Raw genomic sequence first — 18,672 nt, 5'->3', positions numbered from 1 at the left:
TCACGCCCTGCTTGTGCTGTCTGGTGTCTGCACAGGGCCCAGAGCCCACTTAGGATCCTCTGACTCCGTCTCTCTCTCTTCCTCACCCCCTCTCAAAATTACACATTAAAAATTTTAAAAGTAAAAATATATAAATAAAATCAGAATCTGCCAAAATAGTGCAGGAAGTCTGTACCTTTCACTAGCTCCCCAGGCAGCTCTGATACAGCTTAACTTGGAACCAGTAGGCACCTGATCACAGTATTATCTAAGGCTGCCTTGCTCAATATGATAGCCACTAGCTACCATGTGGATATTTGAACTTAAATTTGAATTGATTATAATGAAATAAGATTTGAAATTCAGGTCCGAAGTTGCTTTAGCCCTGTTCTAAGAGCACAATGTGGCCAAGCAGCCACCACATTGGACAGCTTGGATGCAGATCATTGTCATCACTGCAGACGGTTCAGCTGAAGCTCTGCTCCTGGGGGTGATGAGCCCTTAATTCATTTTTTTCCTCTCTTCTCCTTCATGCATGGCCCATGTGCCAATGAAGCCCCCCATGTGCCTTTGACCAACCCATGGGGAAGATTCTTCTCAATTTAAGTGACTTGAAACGTATATTAACTTTTATTCCTCAGAAGAACCCTTTTTCTGTGTTTAGAGAATAATAACATGTTGGTAACACTTTCTGAAAAGTCCACTGTGTAGCAATTTATTTAAATGCATAACAATAGAATTGCTCCCCTTTCTTTTTAACTCTAAGTGGGTCTTATTAACCTCAAGGAGCTCCTAGAATTAAAATGTATGAACTTTTTTAAAAAGTTTATTTATTTATTTAGAGAGAGCATGAACAGGAAGGGCGGGGCGGGGGGCGAGAATCCCAAGCAGGCCCTGCCCTATCAGTGCAGAGCCCTCCTCAACTCTCCAACTCACAATCTTATGATCATGACCTGAGCTGAGATCAGGAGTTGGGCGCTTAACCAACTGAGCCTCCCAGGCGCCCCTAAATGTATGAACTTTTAATCCATGGCTTGAATATTTTTTCCCTTATCAACAAAATGTTATGCCCATAAAACAGATACCTATTTATAGCAAATTCATCTCAGCTCACTCCTCTTATAAATTGTGCTACAGAAAGTCTTTCAGACTCGTTTACTTTCTACATCAAATACACTTATTTTTATTTATTTTTTATTCATTTATTTCACATTAATTGTAATATTTATCAGTCTTGTGGATTTTGCCAATAATTTGGTTTTGATAAGCAGTGTTAATATTTATGAATTGTTAGACGGAAGTAAAATTCAAGTTAATAATTATATAAACTATTTATATATACTAAACTATAATAATTATATAAACTATGACATATACTAAAAATGGCACAAGAATGCTTACTTACTTCTTTGTACATCAGAGCAATTAATCATCACTTACTTCAAGAGTTATATTTGAGGGGCACCTGGGTGGCTCAGTCAGTTAAGCACCCAATTTTGCCTCAGGTCATGATCTCATGGTTTGTGGGTTTGAGCCCCACATCAGGCTCTGTGCTAACAGCTCAGAGCCTGGAGCTTTGGATTCTGTGTCTCCCTCTCTCTCCCTGTCTCCTGCTTGAACTCTCTCTCTCTCTCTCTCAAAAATAAATAAACATTTAAAAAAAAATTTAAGAGTTATATTTGACATGTTACCTGTCTTCATACGATGATAAAGACAACATAAAAGGGTAAATAAGTAAATGCCTCTGGCAAATTAAATTTTACTTTAATTACGTGATAAAGACTTATTCTGAATTTGCTGAAATGTGACTGATGATCAGCAAGTTAGCTATGAAATTAGCGTTTCTTCAGTATGTTCCACTGAGCATCATTCATAGAAGACGTCAGTCAGCCTTCCGTGAACGAGAAAGACAGTCTCCCGGTCAGTTTGGGAACTGTGTTTTAACTTCCACTTGGTGCAAATTCACAGTCTACACTAGCATCATAAAGACCCTAAGAAGCCCCACAGAGGGAAATCTAGAGTTTTCCACACCCTTCTTCCTACCTTTTATAGTCATAACTGTATATGTAATGTAACTAGAGTGTCATTTTGCCAGGAGATCCTTGTTCTGGGAGAGAAACAGATAAGAAGCTAAATTCTCTGACTCTCTTCTCTGGAGCTGTAACTAAAATAACAACTGCTTATTGTTTACCTGTTCGTTAACATTTCAGCCTTGGTTTCCTCCCACATAAAATGAAAGGTACTCTATTGGATCAGTTCCAAGGCTCCTTCTCGTAATTAGAAGCTCCTAGTTCCTCCATGCCAAGGCGCAGTCAGTCTAAGCTCTCGTCAGGGACAAGAGGCGATGAGGACGTGATATTTGACAAACGCCCGAGAGGAGAGCTGGAGAAGGGCTGGGGGAACCCAAAGACAAGAATGGCATTTGTGTGGGACTTGAACAAGCCGTTGGGAAAACTTACCTTCTGCACGGAGCAGAGGACACCAGGAAGTGTCTCAGGCCAGGACTGCTTCAGGCCCAGCCACGGTCAGCGTCTGGAGCTCAGGGCTCAGGAACAGAGTCGATGGCGCTGTGTGAGGGCACTGCCAACAGCGGCTCAGGGACATCTGCTCCCCCTCCACCTGGGGTGGAATTCTTCCCGGGGACCCTCATCTGGAACTATAGTTTGGCATATCTGTGTTGAGGGAAACAGCCTTGGTTTGGTCCTGCCCCTCGCTTCCATGTTTAGGGCACCGGTCTGGTTACTGTGGGGTATTTGAGTTAATTGTTGGGCCGAAGATGATTTTTTGAGTCCTGATGGGAATGAGGCAGCCTCCACGGACCATAAACACATTTTGCAGGCTGCAGAAAAATGCTCTAGGGTCATGCACCTGCGGATAGATCTTATGAAGGAATGGGTGGATATAGAGATGAGGAAGTCAGATTTGCAGAAGTTGTTAGTGTAGGCGGTAAAAACCCTGTCTGTGCCCTGGCATCCTTGTCAAGCGCTTCTGGCTTTCTTACAACAATGCAGACTTTGCAGCTCCCTGGGAAACCCTAGCTTTCTGGGAATATAGAATTCAATGTATGATCAGTTTCCAATTCAACTGATCCAGAAGGAAACCTTACTCCCTCCTTCACCAAACACTTGATTTCTTCTTCAAATACTGTTACATTGGCTAAAGTCCTAAGCGTGAAAGCTCGCACACGTTCCTAACTCCGTCTTTGTTGTGTTTCATCGTGGGGAGCAGGGAGCGGAAGGCAGAAATGCAGCACAAGCAAACAGAGAGAAGTCAGGTGATATGGCGAGGGGCACCCAAGCTCCGAACAGCCGATTCCCACTACCTGTCAGTGGATCAGGCCGGATGCCTTGGTGTCCCCATGCCTGTCTAGTGGCTGCACTTGCCACAGGAAATCAGACATCGCAGGGGAAGGGAGGGAATATTCGAGAAAAGAGAGAGACAGAAGGTGATCCAGACGAGAGGGGCCGAAATCCCTGGGCACACCATAGCACAGAATGTTACCAATGTTTTATTTTATTTTATGTTTATTTATTTTTAAAAGAGAATGTGTGGAGGGAGGAGCATAGAGAGAGGAAGAGAGAGAAAGATTCCCAAGCAGGCTCAGCACTGTCAGCGCAGAGGCCAACACAGGGCTCAAACTCACAAACTGTGAGATCATGGCCTGAGCCGAAATCAAGGGTAAGATGCTAAGCTCAACAGACTGAGCCACCCAGGCATCACTGAATGCTACCATTTTTTTAAAAACAGCAACTAAACTGACACACACTGGCTCAGGTCTTCCCATTCATTAGCATGTATCTGACCACTGACAGGAGAAACGATGTGTGATGCATATAATTTTTGCTCAGTAATATTTCAGAGATTACTCTCTCAACAGACGGACAGATCATCTATCTCTGTGCAGGGTACTCCGATAGGTGCTTCAATACACAGTATCTCAGTTCATCTCCAGAATAGTGCTTCTGACTCTGTGTTAGTACTGTCTTTTGCAAGTTATAAATTACTCAAGATAACTCCAAACCCAGCCCTGCCTCTCAAGGCAGTCTTCCTCCTCTGTCTGGTAGAAAATCACACATTTAGGGCCCTAGGTAGCTTTCCACATTTTTTTTTTTAAGTTTGGAACTCAGGTTTTGTAGTTTGTTTTTGTTTGTTTGCGTATGTTGCCATATTTGAGTCATTTCACAGGCTTTTAATACCTGGCCAATAAATATGGAAAACTAAGGGGCACCTGTGTGGCTTAGTCTGTTGAGTGTCTGACTTTGGCTCAGGTCATGATCTCATGGTTCGTCAGTTCGAGCCCCGCGTCGGGCTCTATGCTGACAGCTCAGATCCTGGAGCCTGCTTCCGATTCTGTCTCCCTCTCTCTCTGACCCTCCCCTGCTTGAGCTGTTTCTCTCTTGAAAATAAACATGAAAAAAATGGAGAACCAAGAAGTGTGTCCTCTTTTCCTATAGAAACAGATTCGTTTCTATGTAGACTATCTCCTTCACTTTGGTTAGGTACACACAGCTTCAGTTACTGCTGAGAATGTTAACAAGAACGAGAGTGCCATTTTCTCTTACCGTTGTTTGGATATTACGCCAACGTGAAGTCTTGCAGGTTTTGGTTTCAAGTATAGAGTTTTGAAGTAAGTCATTCGTGTGTATTAACCATTAACTATCAATCATGTTCCATCCAAAACATTAACCCTCTTTTAATTTTCTTTCTTCTTTAATGCATCCAAAAGCCTTTATTTACCTTTTTAACTTCAGCAAGGCTTTGGGCAGGTATGTATCCGCTGGATTTCCATAACACTGTTTCCTGGGGTTTTATTGCCGAGGATCCTGTTGGCTGTTTCAGGACACTAAACTAGAGGGGAAGTGATAGTCACTGTGCCTCTTAGAGGGAACAGAAGTACTTAGCCCTTCACGGAGATTGGCAACATCTTGAAAATCTCCAAAGACACGGATCCTTTCTCCAAAAACAATATACAAATTGAAAATTGTAAATAAGCTTTCAGGATAGTTTAGCCAGAGTTTCCAGAAGTGATTTCCCCATATGAATAATGATTTGTTAAGCAGCATAATTTTGCATATTTACTTACCCCCATATAAATTGTCTCAATGTGAGGTGTGTGATCATGATTTTAACCCCTTCATTTAAAAAGATAAAAGCAGCTGTTGTAGTTGTTTTTAAGAGCTTTTTATATTTAAATAAAAGTTTTAGAACTCTGTGTACACAAATCTATATTTAACTCTAGATGTTTCCTAAGTGCTGATAAAATTCTCTACATAATAGCTTCCCTATTAAATGATGATGCTAAACTCATTCATGCATGATTTTGCTTAGATTTGGGAGACAGGAACCGGTAGGGGCTGTGCACTTAGCATTTACCTGATGTGTAAAGTAGAGCTTTATCTTGCAAAACAGTTTCCAATTCTGATTAGCATCTTTTTGCTTTGTAGGTATGGGACACAATCGCTGCTTACCCTCATGCATGTAATTGGGAGAACCATAAGTACCGACTTACAGGTCACAGAGGTGAGTACTTCAGATGTTGTGAATTACAACAATAATTCAGAAGCTATTTTTAATGTAATTTGGAATTGCTAAAATTTCAAACAACAGGCTTGCGGTGCCTGGGTGGCTCTGTAGGTTAAACATCAGACCAGCTCAGGTCATGTTTCCATGTCACGGTTTACAAGTTTAAGCTCTGTGCTGACAGCTCAAAACCTGGAGCCTGCTTCCGATTCTGTGTCTCCCCTTCTCTCTCTGCCCCCCCCTCCCCCGCTCACACTCTGTCTCTTTTGAAAGAATAAACATTGAAAATACATTAAAAACAACAGGTTTTTTTGAATTCTTATAGTCCCTGGTTCTACTGGTGTTATTTTCACTGTGTGCAGGAAATGATTTTAATTCTCTCTTGCTCCTGAAATAGAGACTATTCTTGTTCACAGAGGACAGGACTCCATCCTCCCTCACCTAACTTACAGCAGGGGGCTCTGGCCAGGGCCCCGTGAACCCGGCTGGTCTCCCTGCATCCCAGCCTCACGCTCCAGCCAGACCTTGACTGCGGTCAAAGTTTCAGTAGCTCATTGCAGCTTTTAGAAGAGACTTTACCATCTTTTCGTTAGCACCCTTTATAACCTGGTCCCCATCTGCCTCTCCAGCTTCATTTTTGCCCACCTCACCCCCGAGCATCGGAGAATGAGAGAGATAGACACTCCCAAATATTTTTCCTCTGGTTGGACTCTACCACATACATGCTTTCTTACATTTGCATGTTGTTTCACATTTTCCAGATTTTGGAAACACTCTACCTTCTCATCTGCGTGGCTTCACCATGCCCAGCCTCAGCTGCATAATCCTAGTTACCCTTTAAGACTCTGCTACAACCGCCTGTTCCAGGAATTTTTAATGAACTGATTTATACCTTCTCCTTCTCCACGTTCCTCAGTCCATCCCAGGAGCATCTGTACCCTGGAGCTAACTACATTATACTGTAGTTGGGGTGTAAATATGTCTCCTCCCCGAGGCTCTAATGAGCTCCCTGAGGACACAGACCGCATTTTAGTCCTATCTGTATTCTAGAAACTAACCATGGAGCTTGCCATGTCTAGGCTCTGCTTTCTCCGGTGATTCTCTTCTTTTTTTTTTTTTTTTTTTGTCTTGTTTTAAATTTTTTTTTTAATGTTTTATTTATTTTTGATACAGAGAGAGACAGAGCCTGAGAGGGGAAGGGGCAGAGAGAGAGGGAGACACAGAACCGGAAGCAGGCTCCAGGCTCTGAGCTAGCTGTCACCACAGAGCCCGACGCGGGGCTCGAACCCACGAACGTGAGATCTGACCTGAGCCGAAGTCGGAGGCTCAACCGACTGAGCCACCCGGGCGCCCCACCGGTGATTCTCTTCTTAGGCAAGCTTTCTCCACGCCAGGCTTACGTCAGCCTGAGCACTAGCGCTGCAGGAGAAGAGGTCCTTGCCCACCCCATGTCAAGTTTCAGCAATGACCCTGGTTGGTCCTGTGTGAGTCCCAGGCACCAATCACTGTGTCCGTTGCGGGTGGGGAATGAAATACTCCAATGGCCTCGCCTGGGTCATGTGCCCACCTTTGGAGCCAGCCCCACTCCAACCACAGGCCCTGGGATGGGAGAGAATAGTTCTGGAAAGAAAAGGAGATCCTATAACCAGAAAGGAAACTAAGGGGCCAAAGCGAATATCTATTAACACACACACACACAGTAAAACAAGGGTAATATACAAATGCAACCTCCACACACCCAGTAACGTAGGTGAAATTAGAAAGATTTACAATACCAAACACTGACAGAGAGGTGAAGCAACCAGAACTCTCTTTTTCTGCTGGTGAGAATATAACACGTACAACTACCCTGGAAAATAGGCAGAATTTTATTTTATTAAAACACTTTTTCCTTATTTATTTTTGAGAGTGAGAGAGAGCACAAGCGGGGGAAGGGCAGAGAGAGACACAGAATCCGAGGCAAGCTCCAGGCTCTGAGCTGTCAGCACAGAGCCCCATGCAGGGCTCAAACCCACGAACCCGTGAGATCATGACCTGAGCTAAAGTCAGACGCCCAACCAACTGAGCTACCCAGGCACCCCAAGGCAGTATTTTAAATATATTTTTTTAATATTTTATTTATTTTTAATACAGAGAGAGACAGAGCATGAGAGGGGGAGGGGCAGAGAGAGTAGGAGACACAGAACTGGAAGCAGGCTCCAGGCTCTGAGCTAGCTTTCAGCACAGAGCCTGACGCGGGGCTCGAACCCAGGAACGTGAGATCTGACCTGAGCCAAAGCCGGAGGCTTAACCGATTGAGCCACCCAGGCGCCCCCCAAGGCAGTATTTTAAAATGTCATTTAGACACAGAATGACCTAACAATCCACTTTTAGGTTTTTTACTCAAGAGACATTAAAGCCTACATCCACACAAAGACTTGTACATGAATATTCATAGCAGCTTGATTCCTGTTAGCCAAAAACCAGAAACCATCCAAACATCCATCCACAGGTGAATTGATAAAGAAAATGTAATATATCCACACCAGGGAATATACCCTGCAATTAAAAAAAAAGAATAGGTTTGTGTAACAGCCTGGTTCAATCTCAAGATGCTAGTGTGAGTTTAAATCACACACACATACTGGGGCCACCTGGGTGGCTCAGTTGGTTGAGTGTCTGACCTCAGCTCAGGTCACGATCTCACAGTTCGTGAGTTCGAGCCTTGCGTCGGGCTCTGTGCTGACGTCAGAGCCTGGAGCCTGCTACAGATTCTGTGTTTCCCTCTCTCTCTGCCCCTCCTCTCGCTGTGCTCTGTCTCTGTCTCTCTCAAAAATAAATAAACATTAAAAATTAAAACACACAGACACTCCAAGAAATGCAAATATAATGTCCAGGGATAAAAGTCAGATCGGTGGCTGCTGGGACAGAGGGAGAGCTGGACTGTAAAGTGTCTGAAGGAACCTGTGGGTAGTGGACATGTGCTGTATCTTGAACGTGCCTATGTATTTCACGGCTATATGCAAGCATCACAACTCACGTGTACGCTTTAGTGAATACAACTGTCCATCAATTTCATTTCAATAGATGTCATTAATGTTTTTTAATGCATGTGTACAAATTAAACACCATGGCTTGGAACTATATTCCTAAGAACAGAAGGGGCCTGTGTAAATAAGAAAGGAAACTCAATTGCTTCTAGGCCTTTCGGCTAAGATCAAACGTGGTATCTGTTCTTATTGGTTTTATAGCCCATACATCCTCTATCTGAGGACAATATAGTAAATGGATTTGGGGAGCAGGGAAATAGAATAGGAGCTTGCTTGTTCCCTCCATGCATCGAGCTGGTTAAAAAAAGAAGAAGAAAGGAAAATCACCTTTCCTGCCCCAGCAAATAGACTAGTACACACGTAAGTCATAAAGGCTTCAAGTTTGATCATGAGCCAGAAGAGAGAGAGAGAGAAGCAGTGAGCAGTGTAGTTGTTATTAAGAAAGAGGAAGAACCGCTAGTTCCTGAAGGAATGATCTCTGTTTGGGTTTTGGCCTGCCCGAGTCTGAACCGCAGGGACATGATTTACAGGATTCCCTGGACAAGAGAGTGAAGGGCACACTCAGAAATGCTGGAAGGAACACTCCGCAGTGAGGGTGTGTTTGTGCTAGTATCTTCCTTTATTTTTAATGTTTATTTATTTTTGAGGGAGAGACAGAGCACAAGCAGAGGCGGGGCAGAGAGAGGGAGACACAGAATCCAAAGCAGGCACCTGGCTCTGAGCTTGTCAGCACAGAGCCTGACACGGGGCTTGAACTCACAAACCACGAGACCATGACCTGAGCCAAAGTCTGGCGCTTAATTGACTGAGCGACTCAGGTGCCCCAATCCCACAGCAGGCAGGTGTAGGAGAAGGCGGAAGGTCTTTTCCTGGTTCCTCAACCTGCTTTTTCCTCCCAACTCACTTTTCTTTGACATTGTAATTAGTCTTGGTGGCCCTATGTCTACTCAATTCCAAGTACATTAAGGTTTAAGTGACATTTTGTGAGCTGGGATGGTTATGCACTCATCTCATCTGTTCTAAATTCTAATCTGGTGATACAAATAGACTTTTGGAATGTAACTTATTAATTCAGAATAATATGTCTGGCTGATGTTGAGGTAGATGTTTCCATAAATATATTCTCCAGCTGACCCACCGATGGAATCTGGCCAGTGGACAAAGCTACTGTCTCAGTATTCATTTTTTTTAATTTTTTTAAAAATGTTTTATTTATTTTTGATACAGAGAGACAGAGCATGAGAGGGGGAGGGGCAGAAAGAGAAGGAGACACAGAACTGGAAGCAGGCTCCAGGCTCTGAGCTAGCTGTCAGCACAGAGCCCGACACGGGGCTCGAACCCACGACTGTGAGATCTGACCTGAGCCGAAGTCGGAGGCTTAACCGCCAGAGCCACCCAGGCGCCCCAGTATTCGTTCTTTTAATGTTTGTTTTTGAGAGGTACTGCAAGCAGGGGAAGGACAGAGATAGGGGAACAGAGGATCCGATGTGGGCTCCACGCTGACAGGAACGAGCCTGATGTGGGGCTGAACTCATGAACTGCGAGACATTGATCTGAGCCCAAGTTGGACACTCAACCCACTGAACCACCAGACACCCCATTTCAAAATTTTTTTTAAATAATTTAAACATTTAAAAAATATGTTTTCATTTTTGAGAGAGAGAGAGACAGACAGACACAGAGCACAAGCAGGGGAGGGGCAGAGAGAGGGAGACACAGAATAAGACGCAGGCTCCAGGTTCTGAGAGGCCAGCACAGAGCCCCACATCCGGCTCTAATTCATGAACCGCGAGATCGTGACCTGAGCTGAAGTCGGGAGGCTTAACAGACTGAGCCACCCAGGCAGCACCCACCCCCGCCCATCTCAATATTCTTAAATAAAGGATAACACTTGTAAAGGCACAGATGTTAGGTGCCAGTTCTGAGCTCTGGGAGTTACAAAGTTTCTTTTGAGATCAGAGACGATCTTACTGTGCCTCCGCCCACAAATCTTGTATAATAACCGACATGCATTCAGTAAGTCAGTATGGGGCACCTACTGTGTGCCCTCGGGGAAGAGAGCAGTGAACACAAAAGCAGTTGAAGTCCCCATTCCATAGACGGAACCTGCATCCGATTCGTCAGGGTAGGTGGTGGTCTCCACGTTTTCTGGGTGCCAGGCTCCCCAGGAACACGCGATCTAGGAGCACACCTTCCCACCCGACTCGGCCGACGTCAGCTATTTGCAAAACCGTGTTGCCCTGAACATGCACTTGGCCTCCTTCTGGCCAAAGGAGACCTGCGTTTGCACTGACCGACCTTCCCTTTGTCCTTCAAGCTGCAGCAGTTTTTCGGGAACATGCTGGAAGAGCACCAGAGGCTCACACTCCACGCCAAATTACAGACCATCAAGAACAAAAATCTGGAAAACAAAGAGCGCAAAGCCAGGATGACCGCGTGGCTCCGGAAAAACACGTAACGGGCGGGCACTTCCGGCGCCGGCCGCCCGCCATCTTGTGTTCTGTGGAATGTTTTGTCCTTCAGTGCCTCGTGGGTCCGGAAGCCCTCCTGTGCTGTCGATCGTGTGTCCGTCACGTCTGCTCCTCGGAGTCCTTCCCGTCCTCCCATAGCGCCCGTCCGGCCCTCGGGCTCCGCGACGGCGGAGGGTTTGCCAGGGCTGCTGCGTCTCGGGTGAGATTTTCCCTTCACTTCGTGCTGGGCTAGAAAACCACAGACTTGACTGTAACCGCCTCGGGAAAACAAGTTCACCTTAGAAAGTCATTTTTGTTCTCTTGTGGAAGTCGGCGGGATGTGAAATCGTTGGCCAAATGGGCACGTTCTTTTCTGAGGGAAACAGAGATTTGCAACACTCGGGGGTGCGTGGGGGTTCAGGATATAAACGCGTAATGAGCAAATAACACAGCAGTTTTATGTAAAGGAAGAGAAAGAAATCGTAGCCCCTCACACCTAGAAAAGCCAAGGAGAGCACGTTTTAAGGGGAAGGAATTGGTCATTTTCTGAGCCGTGTTAAGTGCCGTAAAGGCAAGCGCCGTGTCTTGTGCCCATTGCGCTCTCCCCACAGGGCCTGTGGCCTTGTGTTTACAGTTCACAGGCTTCTGGGCCTTTCTCGTGTCACGAAAAGAGCCCGGATCGAGGGATCCACGAAGCGCCCTTGGGGTGGCTGTCCTGGAGGCCGGGATGACCTGTAGCTGGAGGCTGTGGACCCCCCTATGGGCCAGACACTTAGCGGCCAGAGTTTATGTGCAAAAATGATGATGTCAGCAGACAGGAGCCGTCGGGCAGACCTTCAGTAGCGAGGGAAGGGGCAGATACAGAGAAGCAGAGCTAGAAGGCTAAGCAGAGCATCGTTTTTTTACAACTTTGCCCTCAGGGGACTGAGTTTGAAATGTGGTTTCATCTGGCCAAATGCAACCTACTGGTGGTTTGGAGAACTTGAAAGGCGCTCAGTGTATGGAATCAGCTTCGTTTCATTACACAAAACCAGTTTGGGACAGCTAAGGCGAAGCACCCCGCTCTAGACTGTGTGTGTCTGTGATTTGATTCTGTGTTTTCACGCTGATTCTGGTTTTGTACAATGGGGGTAGAGCTCCAGATCTCCGACCACCTCAGAGTGATGTGAAGATGAAGGAGTCTGTCAGGTAAATGCCTTTAAAAAGGCATCAACTCAAGACCATGTGGCCTAAGGGTTTTCTCTCTTGCTGTCAGCTGATGCAGTCGCAAATGAAAACGCAGAACCAAAGTTTGCTTTTGTATTTGCTTCACCCAAGGAGGCTCCCTGAGTGAGCAGATGTGGCCATGAAAACCGACCAAAGCACCACCCCCTCAGACTTGACCACGGGTCATAGGTCAGACAGAGAGTTTTCTTCTCTAAATTTGCAGATTTAAAATGAGGGCATCTGCGTCAGTCTGAAGCAGTTAAAAGGTCCTACTTCGGCTCAGGTCATGATCCCACGGTTCATGGGTTCGAGCCCCACATCGGGCTCTGTGCTGACAGCTCGGAGCCTGGAGCCTGCTTCCGATTCTGTGTCTCCCTCTCTCTCTGCCCCTCCTCCACTCATGCTCTGTCTCCCTCAAAAACAAACACGAAAACATTAAAAGACAAATTTTAAATGTAAGCAATAGAATGTCCCCATGCATCCAAGTCATTATGTGTGCGATATCTTCTGGTGTTTTCTAGACCATTCTGTATTTCCTCCGATGATAGTCTCCAATTCAATAACCATGTTACCCATTTCTCCCCTCCTGCATTTCTCTTCCTCCTCTCCCTCCTTATCCCTCTTGGGCTCCCTTCTCCCTTTCCAGCAACCTCTGCCTGCCTTCTCCTCCCTACCTTGGTCTTGCTACCCTGCTGTGCTCTCAAGTTGAACTGCCCTGGGAGGCTGTGACACTGGTCGAGGGGCAGGGGGTGGGGGGTGACACCACTGAGCACTGCTGATCTCACCAGAGGAGTGCCCAAGCGCCACTCTCCAGCCATCTGTTGAAAATCAAAATCCAGTTACATCTTAGCTTCTGTAGTAGTTAAAAAGCACTGAAAGAGCTTACTGAGCCTGGGTGGCTCAGTAAGTTAAGCGTTCAACTTTGGCTCAGGTCGTGATCTCACAGTTCATAGGTTCGAGCCCCACATCAGGCTCTGTGCTGACAGCTCAGGGACTGGAGCCTGTTTCACATTCTGTGTCTCCTTCTCTCTCTGCCCCTTCCTTCCTCACTCTCTGTCTCTGTCTCTCTCTCTCAAAAATAAACAAACATTAAAAAAAATTATAAGGAGCTTATCAGATGCCTACATATTTGGTGAATAGTCCTTCTGCTAAATATGAAAATGAATTTTGAGTAGTGTACATTTTGTCTTACCTGGATGAAGGCAGTTATTCCAGATAGGCATTGCATTTTATTATATCATAGTTGTTCTAGTTATAAAGTGAAGTAATTATTGATTGACTACTGTGATAGCAAGAAGTCAGGGAGCGATACAGATGCAGATTTGTGTAAAGAGCATAAATACTCTATTTGCCAATCAACCAGCCTACCTGGTAGTGCCCCAACTATGAAACTGTTTCTCCGACCCATCCAGTTTATCCAGTTTGCTTTGTACTGTTCATCCTTAAAAAAAAAAGCTCACAAGATATACAACGTGGCTGTGACTTTTTTCCATTTGGTAATTAGAAATGAAAAGCTTTCCTTCTAATTTCTGGTGCTTTTCTGCTCAGACCCCCTCAGTGACTTCCCATCACTGACTCAAAGTGACAAACCAAATGCCTTGGTCTTGAGGGCTGGAGATCGTCCATAACTTAGAGCTTTGGGGTCAAGCAGTGCAGTGGCTTCTTCTGAGGAATGACCGAAGGAGAGAAACGAGATGAGCTTTATTTTTTTTAGTTTTTAAAAATATTTATTTATTTTTGAGAGAGACAGAGGGTACGCAGCGGAGGGGCAGAGAGAGAGGGAGACACAGAATCCGAAGCAGGCTCCAGGCTCTGAGCTAGCTGTCAGCACAGAGCCCGACGCGGGGCTCGAACTCACGAACTGCAAGGTCATGACCTGACCTGAAGTTGGACGCTCAATTGTTTGAACCACCCAGGCGCCCTGAGATGAGCTTTAAGAGGGGGAGCCTTCTCGGTTGGCTTTTCTGTTTGCTCCAAAAATGCTATCTTTTTTCCATCCAAACTCTAGCAGGACTAATAGGGCCAAAGCAAATCCTTAAGTGGGGCTCACAGTAAACATAACAGCCTCCCTCACATGGAGCAATAGGGGTCAGCATTCGAGACCATGTGGATATTACTTCCAGCCCTCTCTTCTCTGGAATCCAACAGCATTTAGCAAAGATACTCCTTACAACACACATATGTAGGAGTTACATTGACTTTTTGTCTACTCCTCCTTCATAAACAGGTTGGTCCCTAAGGTGAGGCAGAACAAGGCAGGCCTCTACATGAGGGGAAGTCAGGGGGCAGATCCATGACCTGGAGTGGGTGGAGGAGTTTGGGTGGGTGATGGGGGATTCTACACAGCAGGGAGCGGTTTGGTACAGGAGGGCAGAGCCCAAGAAGGTGAGTAGGACAAGGGCTCGGTGCAAGGAGAGGGCCTACGACGTGAGGAGTCAGAGCCAAACAGGGTAAGGCGACATCTAGCAGGGGTCCACCTAGTGTGGCAGTCATAGCCCGAACAGGGGGACAATGGGGAGTCCAAGTCCTAGTGGGGCGAAAGGGACTTTCAGAGCCAGGGCAGTGACTCAGCATGAGGGATGGGAGCCTGAAGATGGTGAGGAGGGCATCACGTGGGGTGGGGGGAGGGCAGTGATGGGAGCTTGTTTACCACAGGTGAGTGGATCAAATACTAAGATACATAAATGATAATAGGACCCGGATTTCTCACTGTTGGAGAAGAATGTAGCAAATATTCAAAAAGGGAGAACTAAAAGGGGCCTCTTGTCGTTGGATTGGAGTTGGAGATACGGATGTGAACAGTCCTCACCGTTTTCAGTATACGGATAGAGTCCTGCATAGACATGTAAATGTGTGTAGACACATGTTGCTCCTTCTGTATATGGACAGGTGTATACGTACAAATACGTATATGGATACGGATAGATATACACATGTCGACATCCACCCTGTCTTCTCAACGGAGAGGGCCTGGGAGTGGCCACATCCTACCAACAGTGCACACAGCCTGCGCCCAGATTTTGGCTTCTTAACACCATGGTCCACCATATAAACCAGGGCTCCACAGAGAAATGGCTGGTTTCAGGGCTTTCACAGGAAAGGGACAATTAGAGGTGGAGCGTCTTTTTGTACGGAAAGACAGGGAAGTGCTTGGAGAATGATGGGGACCTATCAAAGGGTACTCGGGCCAGCTTGAAGCACCCCTCTCTCAGTCCAGCCTGGGAAAATTTGAGCATCATAATAAAGACAGCAAGTAACAAAACAGGGACTTATGAATCCATACTTCTCTGTCTAAATAATGAATAATTGAAATGTTGGTGAGGAAAAGGATATATACATAATTTCAAAGCAACTTACCATAAAACACGAATATATTACAAAGGGAAAGTGAGTAATTTACAATTACCACCTGGCAGATATCTCCTCACTCCATCAATGTGAACACTGTCCCGCTGGAATTAATTAAAAAATATTTACTCTGTTTAATAAGGTGAGATGACACTTTTGTTGTATCGTTCACAAATCTGCATGACATGAATCTTAAGCATGAGGAAACATCGGACAAACCCAAATTAAGGTACATGTCACCAAACAGCCTTCAAAAGCCTCAAGGTCACAGAAGTAAAGGAAAGAGGATAGAAGACCATCTTAGACTGAGGGAAATTAGATACATAACAACAAAGCGTAAGTGCTTCTGAACTGGATCCTTTTGCTATACTGGCGACAACTGGAAATATTTGAATGGAGTCTGAGGATTAGATACTAGAAATGTACCAATGTTGATTTTCTCTCTTCTGTCAGGTGTGTTGTAGTTAGGGAGAAAATATCCTTGGTTGTAGGAAGTACACACCACGGGGTTGAGTGGGGCGTCCAGTGACAACTTACTCTTAATGATTCAGGAAAAAAATATTTTTGTATCATAATTCCAATTTTTCTATGCAGGTGTGATTAAATAAATTTAAAAATAAATAAAAGTTATTTTTTAATAAAACTGTAATCTATTTTTCTTTCGAACCATCTTTTCTTTCAGACTTGGTAACAGCCACTCACAGTCCTAAAGCTTAATTATTAAACATATCAGCTATCACAAAGTGAAAACAGAAGTTGTCCCAAGAAACTGAATGTCTTGTTTCAGCCATTATTTTCCTAGAGGAAACTTTAGTTCTAGAGGAACTAAAAACTTAAAATAAACAAGAAAGTTATTGGGCACCAGCATGACTCAGTTGGTGAGGTGTCTGACTCTTGGTTTCAGCTCAGGTTATGATCCCAGGGTCTTGGGGTCAAGCCCTGTGTCGGGCTCCGTGATAAGCATGGAGCCTGCTTGGATTCTCCCTCTCTCTCTCTCTCTCTCTCTCTCTCTCTCTCTCTCTCTCTCTCTCTCTCTCTCTCTGAAAATTGTTATTCATGGAGTGCCTGGGTGGTTCAGTTGGTTAAGCTTCCAACTTTGGCTCAGGTCATGAACTCACAGTTCATGAGTTTGAGCCCTGCATTGGGCTCTGTGCTGACAGGTCAGAGCCTGGAGCTTACTTCCGATTCTGTGTCTCCCTCTCTCTCGGTGCCTTCCTCGCTCATGCGCTGTCTCTCACCCTCTCTCAAAAATAAAAACATTAAAAAATTGTTATTCAAAATTAACAAAGCTATAGAAATTTAAATATTGTTTTCAAACAAAGCTTCTTTGAAACTTGTATGTAAGTGTGTAGCATTTATGCTTCTGAGGTTGTTAAACTTACAAATGAACTTAGTCATTTGGAAGAGGCTCTTTATATACATGGATATATTTAAGTATATGTACATATAAATGTATGTGTACATAAATGTATATATAAATGTGTATATACATTTTCCTTTAATCTATGCTACAGTAATACCTAGATTCATCCTCACCATTTCACACAACTAGTGAGAAATGGTATATTATAGAGCTATGGATGCTTAAGTGTTACTATCTTGATTTAATAAAAACTCTCTGAAGGTGCACACACCAGCTTCCTCTGTTACTTTTTCATTGGAGAAAATCTAACTAGATGAATAAAAAGTCTGACTTGGGTGCCGAAACACGACTTCAAAATTCCAAATGGCCTGAGGAGGCACAGAATGAAAACGAGAGACTTCTATGCTATGTTAAAAATTAATATTGTTGAATCAGGACATGAAAAATAATAAATTGCAAGCTTTTTTTTTTAGTAGGTTTCCTATCTGAACTGTATCCTTAAAAGTATATTATAACTACCTGGCTTGCTAAAACTTTATTTTCTGGAAAAATGCTATTTGTCTGTGTGTGTATAGGGAACCCAATATATGCAGGGGTGTATGCATCACTAGTAAGTGAACACTTGCCTGATCCAGACTGAACTGCATGTTGATGTTTTTTTAATTGCCATGGAAAAGAAATAGCAACAGGGATAAGGCAAAGGTGACCTCTCTGTTTACTTTCTGTGACAAATGATGCCAAGCTGTTGAAGATGTTCTATTTTGATGACTTGCCATGTCCTGGACGCTGGGAGAATATCATAGATCTAGATTGGGGAAGTAAAGGGGTACTAAGCATAGTGTTTACTTGAGTTTCTTCTTTTTCTACCCTCAGTGCAGTGATCGCCCCATGATGTAGAATAGCCCCCATGGGGTACCTGGGTGGCTCTGACTGTGAGCATTTCACTCTTGATTTTGGCTCAGGTCATGGTCCCAGGGTCATGGGATCCATTCTCTTAAAAGAATTTATTTTTTTTAAATTTTAAAAAATGTTTATTCATTTTTGAGAGACAGACAGAGGGCAAGTGGGGGAGGGGCAGAGAGAGAGGGAGACACAGAATCCACAGCAGGCTCCAGGCTGAGCTGTCAGCACAGAGCCCCAGGTGGGGCTTGAACTCACAAATAGCCAGCTGAAACCAAGAGTTGGATGCTTAATTGACTGAGCCACCTAGGTGCGCCTCAATTAAGCAGCTCTTGGAAAAATAGGCAATACCTCATGCAGATGTAGCCTTTCAAAACAAAAGAAATCTTCCTAAGAATGATTTGTATAAGAAAGTTAGATTTGGACTTGTATTGAAATGAAATTTTAGGTAAATGCATTTATTTGTTTATTTTTTAAAAATAGTTTATTGTCAAATTGGTTTCCATACAACACCCAGTGCTCTTCCCCACAAGTGCCCTCCTCCATCACCACCACCTCTTTCCCCCCCTTCCCCTACAACCCTCAGTTCGTTTTCAGTATTCAATAGTCTCTCAAGTTTTGTGTCCCTCTCTCTCCCCAACTCTCTTTCCCTCTTCCCCTCCCCCTGGTCCTCCATTAGGTTTCTCCTGTTTTCCTGTTAGACCTATGAGTGCAAACGTATGGTTTCTGTCCTTCTCTGCCTGACTTATTTCGCTTAGCATGACACCCTCAAGGTCCATCCAATTTCCTACAAATGGCCATATTTCATTCTTTCTCATTGCCATGTAGTACTCCATTGTGTATGTATACCACATCTTCTTGGTCCACTCATCAGGTG

At 44.5% G+C, this 18,672-nt stretch overlaps 2 protein-coding genes and 1 non-coding gene across 3 annotated transcripts in view; all 3 read left to right on the top strand.

Annotated features, from left to right (window-relative positions):
* LVRN (laeverin) overlaps positions 1-10,989 on the top strand; it is a 68,726-nt gene extending 57,737 nt beyond the window's left edge. Inside the window, exons 22-23 of the mRNA XM_029941138.1 lie at positions 5,424-5,499; positions 10,846-10,989. Of these exons, the coding sequence (XP_029796998.1) occupies positions 5,424-5,499; positions 10,846-10,986 (217 nt within the window). The 3' untranslated portion in view covers positions 10,987-10,989. The remainder of the gene's footprint in view (positions 1-5,423; positions 5,500-10,845) is intronic.
* Positions 8,670-8,860, top strand: LOC115295132. Its single transcript, XR_003910353.1, has one exon. It is a non-coding gene; the product is annotated as a U2 spliceosomal RNA (small nuclear RNA).
* Positions 10,990-11,066: 77 nt separating the features above from the next.
* ARL14EPL (ADP ribosylation factor like GTPase 14 effector protein like) overlaps positions 11,067-18,672 on the top strand; it is a 43,561-nt gene continuing 35,955 nt past the window's right edge. Inside the window, exon 1 of the mRNA XM_029942557.1 lies at positions 11,067-11,198. The gene's annotated coding sequence lies outside the window, so the exon portion shown is untranslated. The remainder of the gene's footprint in view (positions 11,199-18,672) is intronic.

This window comes from Suricata suricatta, chromosome 6 (genome assembly GCF_006229205.1).
Source record: "Suricata suricatta isolate VVHF042 chromosome 6, meerkat_22Aug2017_6uvM2_HiC, whole genome shotgun sequence".
Taxonomy (NCBI): Eukaryota; Metazoa; Chordata; class Mammalia; order Carnivora; family Herpestidae; genus Suricata; species Suricata suricatta.
The sequence above is the reverse complement of the archived record's forward strand: the minus strand, read 5'-3'. Positions and strand labels throughout refer to the sequence as shown.